The sequence below is a fragment of the Leptomonas pyrrhocoris genome (assembly GCF_001293395.1).
Source record: "Leptomonas pyrrhocoris isolate H10 chromosome Unknown, whole genome shotgun sequence".
Lineage (NCBI taxonomy): Eukaryota > Euglenozoa > Kinetoplastea > Trypanosomatida > Trypanosomatidae > Leptomonas > Leptomonas pyrrhocoris.
In genome coordinates, this window is record NW_015438377.1 from 396,262 (window position 1) to 413,306 (window position 17,045).

At 52.5% G+C, this 17,045-nt stretch overlaps 4 protein-coding genes across 7 annotated transcripts; all 4 read left to right on the forward strand.

The window, feature by feature from the left end:
- Positions 1-5: 5 nt before the first annotated feature.
- On the forward strand, positions 6-2,470 carry ABB37_07981 (hypothetical protein; the record flags this gene model as incomplete). Of its 4 annotated transcripts, none has more annotated exons than XM_015806803.1 (1): positions 6-2,470. In XM_015806803.1, exon 1 carries the CDS (start codon positions 1,829-1,831, stop codon positions 2,468-2,470), a length of 642 nt encoding a protein of 213 aa, XP_015654674.1. In that variant the 5' UTR covers positions 6-1,828. The 4 variants fall into 4 exon arrangements, with proteins under 4 accessions (XP_015654674.1, XP_015654675.1, XP_015654676.1 ...); XM_015806804.1 differs by having other exon boundaries at positions 833-2,470; XM_015806805.1 differs by having other exon boundaries at positions 1,540-2,470.
- Positions 2,471-6,539: 4,069 nt separating this feature from the next.
- On the forward strand, positions 6,540-9,370 carry ABB37_07982 (hypothetical protein; the record flags this gene model as incomplete). The annotated part of the gene is made up of 1 exon (XM_015806807.1): positions 6,540-9,370. Exon 1 carries the CDS (start codon positions 6,839-6,841, stop codon positions 9,368-9,370), a length of 2,532 nt encoding a protein of 843 aa, XP_015654678.1. The 5' UTR covers positions 6,540-6,838.
- Positions 9,371-12,576: 3,206 nt separating this feature from the next.
- Positions 12,577-14,114, forward strand: ABB37_07983 (hydrolase-like protein; the record flags this gene model as incomplete). Its single annotated transcript, XM_015806808.1, has 1 exon — positions 12,577-14,114. The coding sequence occupies exon 1, from the start codon at positions 12,813-12,815 to the stop codon at positions 14,112-14,114; it is 1,302 nt and encodes a 433-aa protein (XP_015654679.1). The 5' UTR covers positions 12,577-12,812.
- A 490-nt stretch (positions 14,115-14,604) lies between these two features.
- Positions 14,605-15,863, forward strand: ABB37_07984 (putative mitochondrial hydrolase-like protein; the record flags this gene model as incomplete). The annotated part of the gene is made up of 1 exon (XM_015806809.1): positions 14,605-15,863. Exon 1 carries the CDS (start codon positions 14,778-14,780, stop codon positions 15,861-15,863), a length of 1,086 nt encoding a protein of 361 aa, XP_015654680.1. The 5' UTR covers positions 14,605-14,777.
- Between the last annotated feature and the right edge of the window lie 1,182 nt (positions 15,864-17,045).

Sequence of the window (17,045 nt, forward strand, 5' to 3'; positions counted from 1 at the left end):
GCCCAAGCCTGCAACACACCCCCACGCGTTTCTGTTGCATCCGTACTTCGCCCTTTTTTCAAATATATATTTTCCGTTTTCTAAAATAGTCAATCAAACCACAAGAAAGCCACGGCAAAAAAAAGTTCTATTTAAATTTCTTTGTGATTTGCTTTCGTTATTATCATCTCCACTTTCTTTTATGACTTCCGCTCTCTTCTTCTTCTTTTAAATTGTTTTGTCACGTAACGTGTGGAAGATAGAGGAGCGTGCATGGGTCACGCAACACTGCGTAGTACGGAGTGTGCTGTGTGGCGCCCTCGCCGCGAGAGACAGAGCTGAGAACGGACCCATACACGTATGGGCGTTTGTTCTACCCCCCCTTTTTTTTTGCAGCAGTGTTTCGAAAAAGGAGCGGCTTCCCCTCATTTGTTTCAAAAAGATTTTTATTGAGGTTCGTGAGTGGGGAAAAAAAGATTTCAAAAAACAAAATGTATCTAAACGTGAGCCTCACACTATTGTTTTATTTTGTTATTATCATCGGGGTACCCAAGAGACCAAATAATTACCTCCAGTAGATTTGTCATAGTGTGTGTGTGTGTGTGTGTGTGTGCGTGCGCGTCAGTGTCGGTGTCTCTGTCTCTGTCTGTGCGTGCCCCTGGAAGGACCCAGTAGAATAGTTTAATGGGAGGCAACAGATCATTTTATCAAAAGGGTGCGCTTCGTTGCGCACGCTGATTCCGCGCGCTTCCGTCAGCCTCGCGGAATTCACATTGTTCTGTTTGTGTTCCCCTCCCCCCTCCCCATATATGCCCACGAATTACCATTGTCTGTTACCCTGTTTATGTAAGTTAGGTCATTTTTATTTTTATTTGGCAATATCAAATAAAGTGGCACCAGTAAGCGGACGCGAGGCTTGACACACTAACCTCAACACACACACACACTCACACATACCCGTTTGAGAGGGCACAGCTCGCTTCCCCCCGTCCTCTTCCTTCCTTCGCGTCGGGTGAGCTCCTGGAAGGGGGAGGTAGATCGGCCAATTGGAGTACCCTTGAATACTTCTCATTTTCTTCAAAAAGAAAAGAACCCAATCTCAAAGCGACGACAGATTAAACAAAAAACAAGCAAACCAACGAGAGAAACTGGAGCCTTCTCCATAACCACACTCATCCAGTAATCAGGAACGCAACCCGGTTCCAGCAGTTTTTGAAGTTTTTTTTCATGTCGCAGGAAGCGCACCTATGTGGGCAAGTGAGGGGAGAGCAGACGAAGACGTGGCGTGTTGTGCGGTATACCGCGCTTGACATCGTTCTATGTTCACTCTGTATTCGACCTCATCCTGCACCCCAGCCACATAAGTAGAGTTTCACAAGTGGACTGGTTTCTCTGTTATTTCCCTTTTGCAAAACTTTTCTCTTCCTTCCATCGTCGACTTCCTTCGTGGCCTTCCTTTTTCCTTCTCCTGTTCCATCAACGCGCCTTCTCCGTGCTGTGGATGACCACACACCCACGCCTCCGCTTCATTTGCTTTGCGATTTCTCCTCCCCATACCACAGAAGATAGAACAAGCCACGCAGAGATCACCTGCATCGCCCCCTCGCCTCCCTCACATTTTCCTTCCACGGCAATACCAGCAAAAGAAAACCACGATTTGCTAGTTTTGTTTTTGTTTTCCTCTCTCTTTTTCCCAGGTTCTACCTCCCTATTTGCTTACGAGCACCGCTTCTCAGTCACAGCCGTCCAAACCCGCTCGCTTCGTACACCGCCAAGGAACACAGCAATCCTTACACACCCCCGCAGCTGCGCATAATCGTTATCCGCAACAGCAGCCGTTGCATCCACCATGGCGAACTCCGAGCACAGCAAGCCCTCCCCCAACCCGGAGGATGAAGAGGCACAGCAGAAGAAGGAAGAAGAAAAGGAAGAGAAAAGGGCAGAGAAGAACAGCGGTGGCGCCAGCGTGATTATTGCTATCATCTGCCTCATATTGGAGGCGATCATCTTCCTCTTCTGCGTCGTTGGCACGCCCATCGACGTGTACAAGTCGAAGGTCAATACGTCGCCGCGGCTGTGCTACTCCATGTGGGGCTACAAGCGCTGTGGCGCACACAAGGCGAACCCGGATAAGCTGCCAAACAAGGGCTTCCCGACGTCCAACATCCGCTCCACAATGAATGCCGCCGCCGCCTTTGCAATCATCTCCATCTTCTTGGCGCTCGTGTCGATGATTATGTCGGTACTGCTGGTGTGCAAGTGCCTGTCGCGCATCATCCCTGGTGTGTTCTCGGTCATCGCCTTCATCACGACGCTGATTGTGTGGGCGTGCCAGGCCGGTGTGTACTACAAGAAGTACTCTGTCTCCTCTTTTGGCGTGGAGACGAAGATCAAGATAAAGGACGGCTTCAACTACGCCGGTTCTTTCGGTCTCTTTGTGGCTGCGTGGTGCCTGCAGACGATTGAGATGATCCTCGTGTTCTTTGCGTGAGGTGGCCGCGGTCACGGCGTGAGTGGGAGCGGATGCGCGGCCTGTGGTGATGAATGCGTGCGTGACGGACCGCCTCGCCTCTGCGCCTCGCACTCCTCCGCTGCTTCTCCTCACAAACGGCACACACTGCCCAGGTGCTTCTCCGACGCACGCGCACGTCGGGCAAACATGCGCCGCTTCTGTGCCACAGCGTCGCGCGCGATCCCTTCAAGGTGGCACGTGCGCTCTGCCAATTCACTTGGGTGTGAACACGCATGCGCACGTGTGTTGCCGTTTTTCTTCGCCTAGCGCTCTGCGAGGCAATCAACGCCCACTGCATGCCCATGAAATCGGACACTGCAGGCGCCACGACCTCCCTTGCGTCTTCCGGAACACAGCGCAACGTGATCTACACACACACACACACACCAAGTAGCAGCTGTCTGTGCCAGCCAAAGAGAGATGCGCAGCGTACCTGAACAGTGGTGACTTCCTCCCAGGCGGATTTCCACCTCCTCCGTGCAGAACGTTACACACCGGCGTCATGATTAAATACTTAAAAAAAAATGCAAACACCTTTTTTTTTTCACCCTCCCGTTTTCTTAGTTTACGTTCGATCTTCCTCTTTTATTTGTTTATTTTATTTTTTGCACCTGCGTCTCACGGGTTTCGCCAACCGCCATCCCAAATACCGCGCTCGCATTGGTGGTTCCTCCGTTGTACACTCTCCCTCCACGGCGTGCTGCCCCCTCCCTGTCGTGCACCCGTGAGCTCGCTCGTTTCGCCTTTTCGGTTTTTTTTTTTGCTGCTGCTTCTGCAGGGCCCGTGCTGTCGCCCCGCTATTTGCGTAGCGGCAGGACAGCCGGCGCCGCGAATACCGTGCTTCGCACCACTGTAACGGCGATGTGCACGTGGCGCCCCTTCACAGCTCTGACGCTGCAGTGAAAGCAAGGGAATACGGCGTCGCACAGACGACCGAATGAGCGAAAGAGAGGAAGAAAGAGAAACAGCAACCTGCACGATGACCCAGCGTAGTCGTTGGAGAGCAGGAACAGTAAACGCTTTTTATAGCCTTCTCGCTTTCGAAATGCCTTTTTAAAAATCTACTTCAAGTCTAGTTTTATATTGGTTTCGACGATCGATCTACTTTACGGGCTCGTAAAGTTCTTCTCTCCACCATCGTGCTTCTGACACGCCGAAGTGAGAGGAAATGGGAAAGGGACTGGCTGTGATGGCCAAGCAATCACACACCCTTGCTTTCCTCTCTCCCTCTTCTCCGTGCTTTCTTGGTTTTTCTCAGTAGCGCTTCGTTTGGACAAGCGGGGGCTGTCCGTCGCAACACGCGAGTGAAGGATGGCGAGGGAGAAAGGGGAGAGAGGCGTGTCTTCTCATCGGAGCAGCACAAAAAGGAGAGAGAGAACTCGCTTTATTTATCTCATTTTTATTCGGGAGCCGTCGTGGAGCAGTACGCGGACTTCGAAAACGCACCGTTCTTTTTTTGATTATTGCTATTCTCTGTTTTTGAAAACCATTTCTTTCCTCGTTTCCATTGTACCTTTAGCCGTCTCTTGTGGCCGTGCTTGCTTTTCATGTTACGAACGTCCCAGCGTGACTCTTCCCCCCCCCCCTCCCTTCCTCAAATACAAACAAGCAAGCAAACAAAGACGAGGGGAAAACGGTACCTCTCCGCACACGCACAAACATTTCTTTCTCTTCTTTTTTCTTTCCCCACCTCCATATTTGCTGCAATAACCAAAACAAAAAGGAATCCACGATAAAACACATCTGCATGAAAGCGAGTAAACAATTACGGTAGAGAGAAGAAAAACACACACACGACGGCACCTGTCTCTCTATTTCTCATTTTCCTTTTATTTCTATTTTTATTCTCTTTTATATTCTGCGTTTGTTTTGGTTGCGTAACTTCCCCGCTGCTTCAACGTTTCAATCCGCTCTTGTTGTGATTTGTGTCTTTGTTAAGTTAAAAAAAATGAAGACTCCTTTCTCTGTTGTGTTGCCCCCCCTTTTTTTTCATTTCCACTCAAGAGAGGAGATTGAAGGGGGGGGGGAGTCAGAACAAGGAGAAGGAGGAGACAAGACACGCACACACCCACACACACACACATCGAGAATGAGTACGATGCAAGAGCGAAAACGGTTGGGAAGGCGAACTCATGACAAGCTGCAAAGACCGTGTTTCCTCCTCCCTCTTTTTTTTTTGAGAAGAAAAAGATAACCTGGACTATGCTACGAACCGTTCCGCACCACTCCTCATGTATTTCGTGTTGAAGGATTCAATTTCCTCTGAGGACCAACGTGGATTACAACAAAAGAAGAAGAAAGAAGACAGACCGGAATCCAAGAAGGCGCGACATCGACAGGTTTTTTTTTGTGGTGATCTGCTTTTGCATACAAACAAACAAAAGATCGGCTTCAAACTAAAACATTTGGCAGCCTTGCTAGCGTTATTATTATTATCGTTTTGAAAGCAGTTTGATCAATACGCGCATGTCTTGATTCCGTTTCTTTCTTCTTCCCCCCTCTCTCTTTTAATTTTGCTGGTGTTTTTGGTTCTCATCATCGTGATCGACGAAGTTATTTTTTCCGCTGTTACGTGCTTTTTAGTTAGTTCTCTCTCTCTCGAGGTTTCACACGTACATCTTCTTCTGTTTCCCTCATCCCTTTCTCTTTCCGGCGGCAGCGGTGTTCATTCAAGGCATGGAATCAAGACATAGTATTTCCTAAGCAAAAAACTTTTTTTTTTGAATATCTCTTCTTCCTTCTTACGCTAAACGGCGACCACAAAGTGTGATGGAGAAAAGATAAGAGAAGGAAAAAGAAAATGACGAACCCTCCAAACCAAAAAAAATCGTCCGAAAGAGGAACGAGAAATTGAGAAGGAAAGAAATCGTGGTATGTGCACGCACAGACACGCATCTGTTTTCGTTTTGTATTTATATATATAGTAAAGCTGCGGCGTTTGCCGCAGCGATGCAGAGTAGAGGTGGTTTGTTTCTTGTTCTCCGTGCTTTACTGGTTCTTTCTCGTAACTATCTTCTTCTATTTGTTTTTGTTTTCTTTTCCCCTCCCCTCTTGTGGCTGTGGTGGTGTGAATTCTGTATACACAGTGTTTCCCATCGGTGCTTCATCGTCTATATATATACATTTATCTTCTTCTGCTTCTTCATTGTTATTGTGGGAATTGTTCTCTCACGTTGGTTTCAGGCTTCTCTCTCTCTCCCTCCTCTCTCTCCCTTTTTTCTTCTCTTTTTCTTTTTTGGGTAACGGCTCCAACTCCGGTTTTTCCTTTCCAAAAGGCAACGAAGATAAGACGATGTACCGCGCAGCTTGCAGGAGCAGGAAAACGAAGAAAGGCGTCCGCTATTCGCAGCGGAGACGAGAAGCGCGTACACGTCTCTCTTTTGTTTCCCTCACGGACTGTGAAAGAGGCGAGAGGCGCGTGTTGGTAGATGAGGGAGAATGGCGGTGCTGTTTTTCAGCTCGTTGTTCCCCCTCCCCCTCACTTTTGGGGCTTTCGAACGAGTCTGGCAATTTTTGCCGGAAGATCCACCCGCCCGCTTTTCGCCGCCCCCCTTTTTTTTCGCCCGTTTCTATTTCGTATTTTCTCTTTCTATCGCTTCGTCGCCTCGACGGAACGCTCTGACGCAGCCCTCCGCCCCTCCCCCCCTTACAGCTGAACGCAAATGGAAAACTAATAACAAACAGCAAACACAGTTGAAATAATATGCAGGTTCCACCGCGTTGGTTTCTTCTACTTCTCTCGCGCGGTGAAGCAACGTGAAGTACACATGCGAAGGTGATGCGGCGTCAGCGACGTCGGCGCTCTTTTTCCCGATCTGAGAGAGGAAAAATCGATCTCTCCTTCACAGTTTTGGTGTACCGGAGCAGAGTGGAGTGCACTCAATGGGGCGATGCATGCTGCTCTTCACCGCCCTCTCCCACACACACGCTGCCCTGACGGCCCTTTCATTCTTCCTCTTGCACTTCTTCATTCCTTTTATTTTGCTTTGGTGAACGGGGATGCCTGCGGGTGTCCGAAACCGACGGTGCACGGAGAGTGGATGGTGACAGCAACGTGCGACAGCGCCTACTACACGAACGAACGACGTCGAGGGGAAAAGAACAAGAGGTGGCACCTGGTGAGGTGACGCATCCCGAGATAGACACACGGCATCTGCAGCAGCAACCGATCCAAGCAACGACAGTGTGGGTTACAGCATTACTTCTGACCCACACACACAAGCACACATACACTCCGGCAGAAGAAAGATAAATAAAGAATAGCACCACCAGTAAAACCCTCAGTTTACAGACGACCAGACAGCGTACTCACACACACACACACACATCTGTAGTTGGAGCCACACCATGTACGGTGGGTACTACGGCATGAGCCCCGGTATGGTGGGCAACTACGGAGGCGGTCCCGTGACGCAGCAATCACCCCAGCAACCCCTTCACATGCAGGCCCGCCTGCGGGGTCCAATGGGCGTTCCTCCTCCTACTCCAGGCATGATGAACGGCCCTGCTGTTTCTGGCGGTGGCGCAGCGGCAGCGGCTAACGCTGGCGGCGGCGTCATCAACGGCAACACCGGCGGCGCTCTGCATCAGATCAGCCGCAGTCCCAGCTTCATGATGATGCACAACCAAAACAACTTTGGCGGGGCGGGGCTTGGCATGCGCAGCAATAGCTCCTTACAGGGCGGCGGCGGTGGCGGATACGCAGGGGTCGTCCCGCGCTTCAACAGCTTTGGCTCCGCGTCGAACCCTTTCCAGTCCGGCGGAAGCTTCTCCTCGGCCGGCGCGGGCAGCCTGCACCGCATGAACAGCGGACTGAACTTCGACTACTACGGCAACTCGCAGATGAGCCTTGGCGGTGGAGGCGGTGCTGGCGGTATCCCGATGATGCGCAGCAACAGCGGCTACGGCAGTCTGCGGCACGACAGTTTTATGGGCCCGGTAAATGCCGGGCCGGCCGGTCAGCCGCAGCAGCTGAGCCGGCGGAACAGCGCGGCGGGCAGCACCTACAGCTTCGGCAGCTTTCGGCAGCCCAGTTTCTCGCAGGGTAGCGTGCAGCACGGTGCGACGGGTTTGGGGCCTAATATGTCGATGAACAGCATCGCCAGCAGGGCTTCCTCGTCGCACGACTTTGCTAGCGGTGGTGGCGGCCGTGCGGTGCCGAGAGGCGCGGACAGCAGTGCGGGAATGTCTCCTGCCACGCTGACCCGCCAGGACAGCTCCACGTCCCTGCAGCGCAGCTACTCCATTGCAGGCCAGTTTTACAGCCACAATAATAACTGCATGGATAGCGTGAACCCGAATGGGGGCGCTTTTGGGGGGCCGATGACCTGCGCTCCCCTACAGCAGCAGCAGCAGCAGCAGCAGCAGCAGCAGCAAGGTCGACGAAACCTCCCGATGGGGATGGTAGGCCCGATGGGTCCGATGGGTCCGCCGGCCGGCATGACCATGACGATTAGCGGCATTGACGGCCGAATGAGTCAGCGGCCCGTAGGACAGGGCGTCATGACACCGCAGGCACAGCAGATGATGATGCAGCGACGTCTGGCGAACGGCAACGGCAACGGTGGTGGTGGTCTCGAGGGAGATCCGAGTGCCGCTCCGCCGAAGGGCACCTCAGAAAACACGGTGGTAGAGGAGGGCCAGTCGATGGTCCTCGGGCGCAAGAACAGCCTGTCAAACCTAACCCGCAAGGCGAGTGAGAAGCGGGTGGGAATGTACTTCAAGAACAAAGACGTTGGCGAGGTGGCGGACGGCTCCACATACAAGAAGGAAGGCGACACCGGCACCCTCGGCAAGAACAACGCCCGCGCGCGTGACCCGTCGCTGACGAACACGGTGAAGGCGTCGATTGTGCTGGACACGTCGGCGGGCACAAACAAGGCGATCGAGGTGGACGGGCGGACGGTGCGGGTGGAGAAGCCTGGCGCGGAGGAGGTGCAGAAGTACGACATGCGCGACGTCATCTTTGCGAATCGCGCAACGGACGTGGAGCTGCTGAGCGACTCGTTAGAGGAAATACGCGACAACTTCGTGTATGGCTGCAACGTCGGCATGATCATGGCAGATGCGGGCATGACGTCCGCCCGCCCCACGGAGTGGTTCACCTGGTTAGCGTTGAAGTCGGTCGTAAAAGGTACCTTCGGCAAGCTGGCTTCCACCACATTTGAGTTCACCATGTCCGTCTGTCTCCTCCAGGATGATCAGGTGATGGACTTGCTGGCAGACGAGCCGCAGCGCTTCGTGACGCTGACGGTGGCGGAGAGCCCGCTCTTCGGTAATGTCGCGAACGGCATGGTGTACGTCTGTGTAGAGGATGCCGGTGAGTTCAACGAGGTGCTCGAGTCCTCGCTCTACCGCGCCCAGCAGCAGTGCAGTGCGATGGTCGAGGAGCACGGTATCGTGCTCTGCACCTGTGTGCTGAAGCAGGTGAAGACCTCGCCGTCGCCGGGCAAGCCGGACGTCCTTGTCTCGTCCATCTTCGCCAGCGGGGTGGGCGACGGCGTCATCCACTACAACCGCATCCTCGACAAAAACCCCGCCGAGCCCCGCGCGCTCTTCTACTCCGCCCTCCACCGCTCCGTCCACTCCACGGCCCTCTTCTCGTGCGCGGTGAGGGATGAGGAGGTGTTTAATTACTTAGCAACGCTGCAGCGCTTCTCCAAGACGGAGACGCGGCGGCCAAAGGTGGGCAGCACACGCGCCTTCGTCAGCTACGGCACCAGCACAATCCCGAAAATCCGCGAGGACCTGGAGAAGGCGAAGGATCCGCGACAGCGCATGATGATGCAGCGTCAGCTGGAGAAGCTCGAGCTGATGGTGGCGGACGCGGAGGACATGCTGGCCGACCCAACGGAAAGCGTGCCCAAGACGTACATCTAAGCTTTCATGGGATAACGTTGAATAATGCATGTATATATGAAAATCGTTCGGTGTATCAAAGTATAAATCTTCTATATCTTTTATTGCTTCCTTTCGCTTGGTGAAAAAGAAAGAAAAGAAAGCAAATAGTCTTTAAACGAGGAAGCAGCGAAGCTGACACTGATCTGTCTTGTCGGAGAACACCGACGCATCTCACGCGCGTGAGAAGACCCTCCCCCCAAAAACCAATTAGTTACAAAGACTCGCGACTGCGTGTAGCTGAGGCGTCTGCCATCTCTTTTGTGCAAACCCATTTTTTTTTTGGCTTTTCTTTTTTCAATGGTTTCAGCGCTCCGCACCTCTTTTTTTTTTTTACCTCTTCCTCATCTTTCTTTCTTCAGTGTAACCAAGTACCTCATCGGAGCAGCTGCAGTCGGCGTTGATCGCGGCTGTTTTTTTTTGCTTCAGTTGTGTCTCTTACTCCTACTTTCTCTCTTACCCCGATGTGCTTCAATATATTTAAGCGCGCCTTTATTTTCCCCTGCTTTTCCTCAATTTTTTTTTGCTGACTGTCGTTGTGCCTCAATGTTTGTGACTTGTGCCGACGTGATGAACTCGCCTGTTTTATTTTATTGATACTTATTTCTGCTGTCTTTTTGTTTCAGTGGTCGATGCTCTTCGCTGTTCTCTTCTACTGTCTTTTGATTTATGGGAGAGTACGAATCGTATGTATTTTAGCTTTTAAAAAATGGATCACAGTGCGCAACACCGTGTGAGCTTTTCTTTTTCTTTTTCTTTCTGTCTGTCTGTCTCCTTCTTGTGTAGCTCAAGGAGAGAAAGAAAATAATTGGATTGATGGCTGTATGTGAACAAGAGCAGTACTTCATATATATATATATATGTTTTTAAATAACATGTTCTCTATATCTGTTTCTATCTGTCTTCTGTTTCCCCGCCTTAGAGGCCGCAAGCTGACTTCTTTCCCCTCCGTTTTCCGACCGTCGCGGCTCTCTTTCCCTCCTCTCAAAGTTTCTATTTGTCGTCGTCAGCGCGTCACCCACATCGTCAATGAACAGGCGTGAGTTTCTGATTTTTTTTTCCCCACACACAGTTTTATTGTTATTGTTATTTAGTTGTGCGTGTGTCTCCAGTATGCACTTCGTTGGTCCTCGTTGTCCCTCGCCGTTCCCTCCTTCCCCTCCCTCCTCCGCTTCGCTCCCTTCTTGTTGTATTGCTCCACCGGTGAGCTGTGCAGCGGTGGCGATGTTGGAACGTGCACGAAGGCTTCGAGATACGGTTCTTTCTCTGCGCGCGACGGTGTGGTCTGCGGCATCGTTGCTTTCATCGTATTCTTACCCTTTCCTTTCCTTTTTTTCTCCCTCCCTTGAAGTCAACGCTAAAAGAAAGCTTTCCCTGCGCTGTCGTTTTTGTTCTTGTTTTGTTGTGTCTTCTCCCTTTTCAGAGTCCTTCCACGCACGCGGTGCCGGCGCGGAGTTCTGCGTGCGTGGATAGGAGCCAACACGAGGTCGAAAACGGAAGAATTGTTCTTTTTTGCTCGTTTGGAAATTCAACGCAGACCATTGAAAAGATAAGAAAATTATTATTATTCGGCAACATCAGGTCCTGCTGCACCAACGACAGTTCGCGGCGGCGGCGGCGGTAATCTCTCTCTATTTTTTTTTTACAGTTTTCTCATATATGTGAATCTCTAGAGGCTTTGTCCTTTTATTTCTCTGTTCTGTTGTTACGTCTCCCTGTCCATTCCTCTTATCTCTTCCACCCCCTTTTTTATATATATCTATGTATTGTTTTTGCTGGGTAGAACTTCCAGTGAAGGTTTCCTGCTGTGTGCTTTTCTTTTTTCCTTCTGTTCTGGGCGTCGCGATGCCCTTCACGGACGCGGTGCCGTCGGGGTGACTGTAGAAAGCAAAGCAGAAAAGAAGTGGTGCTGTTCCTCTGCATGGTGGCGGGCGCGTAAAGGGAGCCGGTTTTTTGCGTTTTCCACCTTCGCCCTCGCACCGTCACACACGCGCATATATGTATCTATGTGTCTTATGGCGTTGCCTTCCTTCGCGCGAAAAGGAAAGGAAAACAAATCCAATCGTTTAGCATAACTCTCACGAAGCAGTTTTCTTCCTCTTCTTCTTCCTTTTCCCCCCGTCATGTTGAGCGATGCGTCGCTTCTTCTGTTTGTCTTGCGTGATGGCTTTTTCTTCGCGTTTTCTTTCCTTCCAGTTTATTATTTTCATGGTGCTCCGGTGTACATAGGCGTGGCACCCGCGCTGCGGTGGCCGTAATCAAAAGAAACTTCTTAAAGACAGCCTTTTCTTTTTCTTTCTTTCTTCGCCTGCGTTCGAACTTTGTGCTGCGTTGTTTGTTGTTGTCGTTCGTCTGTTGTTGACGCTGTTTTCCTTTTCTCTGTCTCTTTCTCTCACTCGCCACTTTTCTTTTTCATAGCTTTTAGTACTCGGTGAGAAATGGAAACGTGTGTCGTTGTGCCGCAGCTGTGGTCGTGTTCGACGACGTCCAATGCGGGCCTGTGTGGGGTGTGGTTTATGGAAAGGAATATATATATATATTGCAAAGGTTGCTTCCCAGGTATATTTCTGTTGAGTCAGTGCGCGTGAGTATTCTTTTATTAATCCTTCAACGCGGTGCAGCTGCATTAATCTTAAACGAAAGGAAAGGAGAAGAGAAGACAACGCAGATGCGTTTCTCCGCCACTCCTGTGATGTACACACACCCACACACACCCTGTAATCGTGGCGGAAGAAACACGTGTGTCGAGAGCGGTGAGGACGAATTCAGCTGGCTGCATGACCGCTTCTGCATCTCCTTTCTTTTTTTCCTTATTACTGCACACTGTTTACCCTTTTAGTTTTGTAATACGCCCAATCGCACGTCAAGCGGGCAACACGGACTTCGGGTGGGACGGGCGCGTTTGTTCGCCGTCTCTTTAACACCGTTCGCACATTCCTGCTCTGCGAAATGACAACGCCCTTATTCAAATTGAAGGAAGACCGCCGACCTCACCATCGCTGACTCTCTTCCGGGTTGGTACCGCGCCGTTTTCTTCTAGCGGTGATTCCTTGAGGATGGAAGATAAACAAACAAGCATCTTCTCCTTTTCTTCTCCCTTTCACCTCCTTTTTTATTATTAAATCTGACATTCATTTGGGGCTTTTGAATGTATGCCGTCGGGCTCATGTACCGACCGCCTGCGCCGCAGTGTAGTCCGCCTATTATTCTTATTGGAAAGCCACCCACGAAAAGGAAAAGCACAACTGATTCATTTCATGGTGGGCGGTTCGCTCGATACGTATCGCCATTTCAAATAGCAGTAAAACGTGAAGGCAAACAGCCGCTGCGCACTCTGAACTCACTCCTCACACGCGGCAGGAAAGGAAAGAAGAGAGACGGCCGGATAGCGACGCCACCCGCACGGCGGTTTACTCCTTCAGCGATGCCACCCCCTTCTTCTTCTACCACACCGCGAGATCAGCCACGTGCTGCGCACGCCCCACTGCGGCCCCGCGATCAGTTCGCCGACGTCGGCCGCTGCGGCAGCACCGGGCGCGGTGTGCGACTGTGCTACAACACCTTTGGCTCCTCCCGCGACCCGTGTGTGCTGCTGGTTGTCGGCCTCGCCTCCCCCGCGCTCTTCTGGGACGATCGGTGGTGCACGACCCTCGCCCTCGCGGGGCCGTTCTTTGTCGTCCGCTACGACAACCGCGACGTGGGTTGCAGCACCCACTTCGACGACGACACCGCTGGGAAGACCGTCTCGCACGGGTCAACGAGTTACATGCGCTTTGCCTATGCGGTGCTGCGACCCGGCAAGCGGACCATACCGGAGGTGTACACGCTGATGGACATGGCGGCCGACGCGTTCGGCTTGTTGGATGCGCTGCGCATCGCCGCCTGCCACCTGGTGGGTACGTCGATGGGTGGAACGGTTATCCAGTGCATGGCCATCAGCCACCCAGAGCGGGTGCTGTCGCTGTCGCTGCTGTCGACGCACACGAACTCCCCGCACACCCAGTGGCCCTCTCTGCGCGATATGATGAGCTTCATTGCGCTGATGCCCAAGTCCACGTCTGCCAAGTACGCGGCGCGGATCGCCGGCGCAGCCAACGCGGAGGAGCGCCAGCGGCTGTGTGCCGAGCGGGACGCGGAGCGGGTGGAGGTGTACGCGGCCAGCTTTTCGAAGCTGCTGGAGAGGTTAGCGGGGGACACGAAGAAGTACGCATTTGACCGCGCCGCCGCCCAGCGGCAGATGACGCGGGTCTTTCGTCGTAGCCTCTACGTGAACGGCGGCCCGCGGCAGTTCCTGGCGCTGCTGAACGCGCCGAGCCGTGACGAAGATCTGCAGCGCTGCATCACGAGTGTCCCTCCGGGAGGGGCGCGCGAGACAACGCCAGTCGGTGGCAGTAACCCGCCAATTCCGTCTCACGTCGCCGCTTCCGCTCCGTTGTACGTGCCAACGATTATTATCCAAGGCGATCGTGATCCGCTGGTGCCGGCTGGGAATGCGAAGCACCTCGCGTCTATCATCCGAGGCAGCCGCCTGTACGTGATGGAGGGCATGGGCCACACGCTGATTCCCGCCTTGAGGGACACCTACGTGCGACTCATCCGTGATAACATCCGCGTGGGAGAGGCGGCGTCGCGGTCGCCTGCCCGGAAGGCGGCGGTGGCTGCTGCTGCCGCGGCTGCGAAAAAGAAGAAGAGCGCGGCGAGGCCGGCGGTTGCGTCGAAGCTGTGAGGCCGTTGACAGCTCATTGAGAACTCCGTCAAGAGGGAATGGCGGAAAGAAAGCAAGTAAGCGACGCACACATCCGCCTGCTTTTGTTGTTAATACTATTATTTCGTTTACTATTTAGCGACCCCGCGCGCAGCGCAATTATCTGACGTGAAGAAGAAGAAAGGAAGATTGTCAGTGCATGCAAATGAAACCAAGAAAGAAAGAAAAAAACATGTGGCGCTGTCGGGTAACGCCGTAGAGAGCCTTTTTGGTGTTCTCTCTTGAGGTCTGATTCGCGTGTGGGCTGCTCCTGCAACGATGCGGCACGAGTGTCCAACACAGTGTTGGAGCTTGAACTGTTGAAAAAGGCCAACGCGCCCGCTTTCCTTTTTGTTGGTCGCTGCGAGGCGTTCTCCGACCCGCAGATGTTGTGCTCGCGATCTTTGCTCTAACTGCTTTGCGTGACGTCTCTCTTCTACCTGTTCTACAACAACAACAAACTCCAACTTGCAGGCCACAGTTACCACGTACTTAACTAGAAAGGAAGAAAGAGAAAAAAAAATCAGCTCCATATCGCAGAGTTCACCGTGTCACCTACCATGAAAGCTGTGCTACGTGACTCGCTGACAGACTTTTTACTTCGCAAAGAGCAGAGAAGGTGAACCGCTAACTTCGGGTCTGACAATGACATCCATGATGGCGCCGGAGCAGCCCTTCGAGAAGAAGAAGGCCGTGTTGCCACCTGAAGTGCTCGCCGAGCTGGACTCCATCTTCACTATGGCCCCCAAAGATGAGTTTGCGGAGATCGGCCGCTGCCGCACGACCCAAAAAGATATCACCATATGCTACAACACCTTCGGCGATCCACGCAACCCGTGCATGCTGCTCATCATGGGCCTCAGCAGCCCCGGCACTTACTGGGACACACGGTTCTGTCGCTACATCGCCGACAAGGGCTTTTACGTGGTCCGTTACGACAACCGCGACCTGGGGCTGTCAACGCACTTTGATGGGTACCCGGCACCGAACATTCTTCGTTTGGCTCTGCCAGCCTGGGCCTCCCTCGGCGAGGTACCGTTGGCGTACACGTTGGATGACATGGCTGACGACGCCGTGGGGCTGCTGCGCACACTCAACATTAAGAAGGCGCACATTGTCGGCTGCTCGATGGGTGGCATGATCGCACAGCTGGTGGCGTTGCACCACCCCGAAGTAGTCGCCTCCTTGTGCTTGCATTCCACCTCAACGGGGGCGCCGTGGCCGAAGCCCGGGATGCTGATCAACATGCTGGACGGACCGGAGTCGCCGGACGACGTCCAGTGTGTGCTGGACTACCGCGTACGTCTTTATAAAGCGATGGCGGGAGATATGAAGTTCTACGAGCACGAGTTTCGCATCGGCATGTGGTGGGACGTGGTGCGCTCGAACTACCACGACGGCGCGGGTCGCCACCTCGCCGCCATCGTCCGCTCGCCCGATCGCAGCGAGCTGTTGAGGACGCAGCTGAACCGCGTCGAGGGCCCCCAGCGGGTCACCGGTACCCCATCGTCGCTGTTGCCGCCGACGGCGTCGCACATTCCGGTGGTGGTGTTGCACGGGGGAAGGGACCCGACCATCCCCGTGCGGCACGCCCGGCACCTGGCGGAGTGCATCAACGGGTCGAAGCTGGTCATCTTCCCCCACATGGGCCACTACTTTTCAAAGGACATGTTCAGGCTGCTGGCGGATGAGATGGTTTTGAATGCGCGCGGCGTCGCCGTGACGGACTGAGAAGGTCACCCAAGTAGATAATATATGTGTGTGTTCCCTCGCTTCCCGTCACTATTATATATATATATATATGTTTTTCTTCCCTATTGTTCTGCTTCGTTGTGTTAAGCATCCTTTCACTTCTTCATGCGCCTTTCCTTTTGTTTGTTTTTCTGGATTGCACGCTATTTCCATATCTTCTTTTTTATTATTATCTCCCCATCGCCCGTCTACCAACGCTAAAATCCCCTCCGCAGAGAGGAGAGAGGAGAGGGGTGGCGAGAGCTTCGTGGTGCCGTTCGTCTTCGAAGAGCCTATTCGATTCTCTCTCTCTCTCTTTCACTGCCCCTGTGTCTGCGTCGACAAGATGTGCGCATTGTGTTCGTTGTTGTCCTGTGCGGATGAGACGTAAACCCACGAGAACTCCACACACATACACACACAGAGGAAGAGGGAGAGAGAGAAACTTCACTTATTAACGATCCAACAAGCAAGCAGCAGCAGCAGTAGCGACAAGTTCCCTTTTTTCCTCCTTTCTTAAACAAGTGTTCAGTTGGAGCGCACCGCTCTACTCCGTAATTCAAATGACCGTTGCTATTCGTTTCTCCTTTCCTCTTTGCTGTTTGAAATGAAATGGCGGCGTACCGGCCCGTAGAGCACACCACAGCACCCTCCCCTTCTTTTTCTCTCTCTCTTCGGCTCCCGTCGAGGGCGCACAGCGATGCGCGATTCGATCAAAATAGGAGTGTTGGACGTGGGCGATGATGGGGCGCTGTTTCAACTAAAAAAAAAATGAGAAAACAAAGCAAAGGAAGAGAGATGCACGGCTGCGTTACTCGTGCGCCACGCACGCAGAACATCAAAATAATTTCTCTCTCTTTTCTCCTATTGATTGTTTGTTTCTCCCTTCTGATTCCACTGTCTTCTTTCTTCTCTTCCCTCGCCGCACACTTGCCATTTTTTTTTCTCGCATCTGCTCGTTTGTTGTTGCAGCAGCAGGGCCATTTCCCGTGCGCAACCTGCTGACGTTTACACCGTGCCTATCCAAGGAAGACAGAACCACCCCACAGGCCGCGGCAGAAACGAAAGTTGTTTGTACATTCCCCTACACGTACCAGCTCGTTTTTTTCTCTATTTTGTTTCCTAGCTTGATTTCGTCTATATATATATATATATATATATATATATATACTACGACTAGAC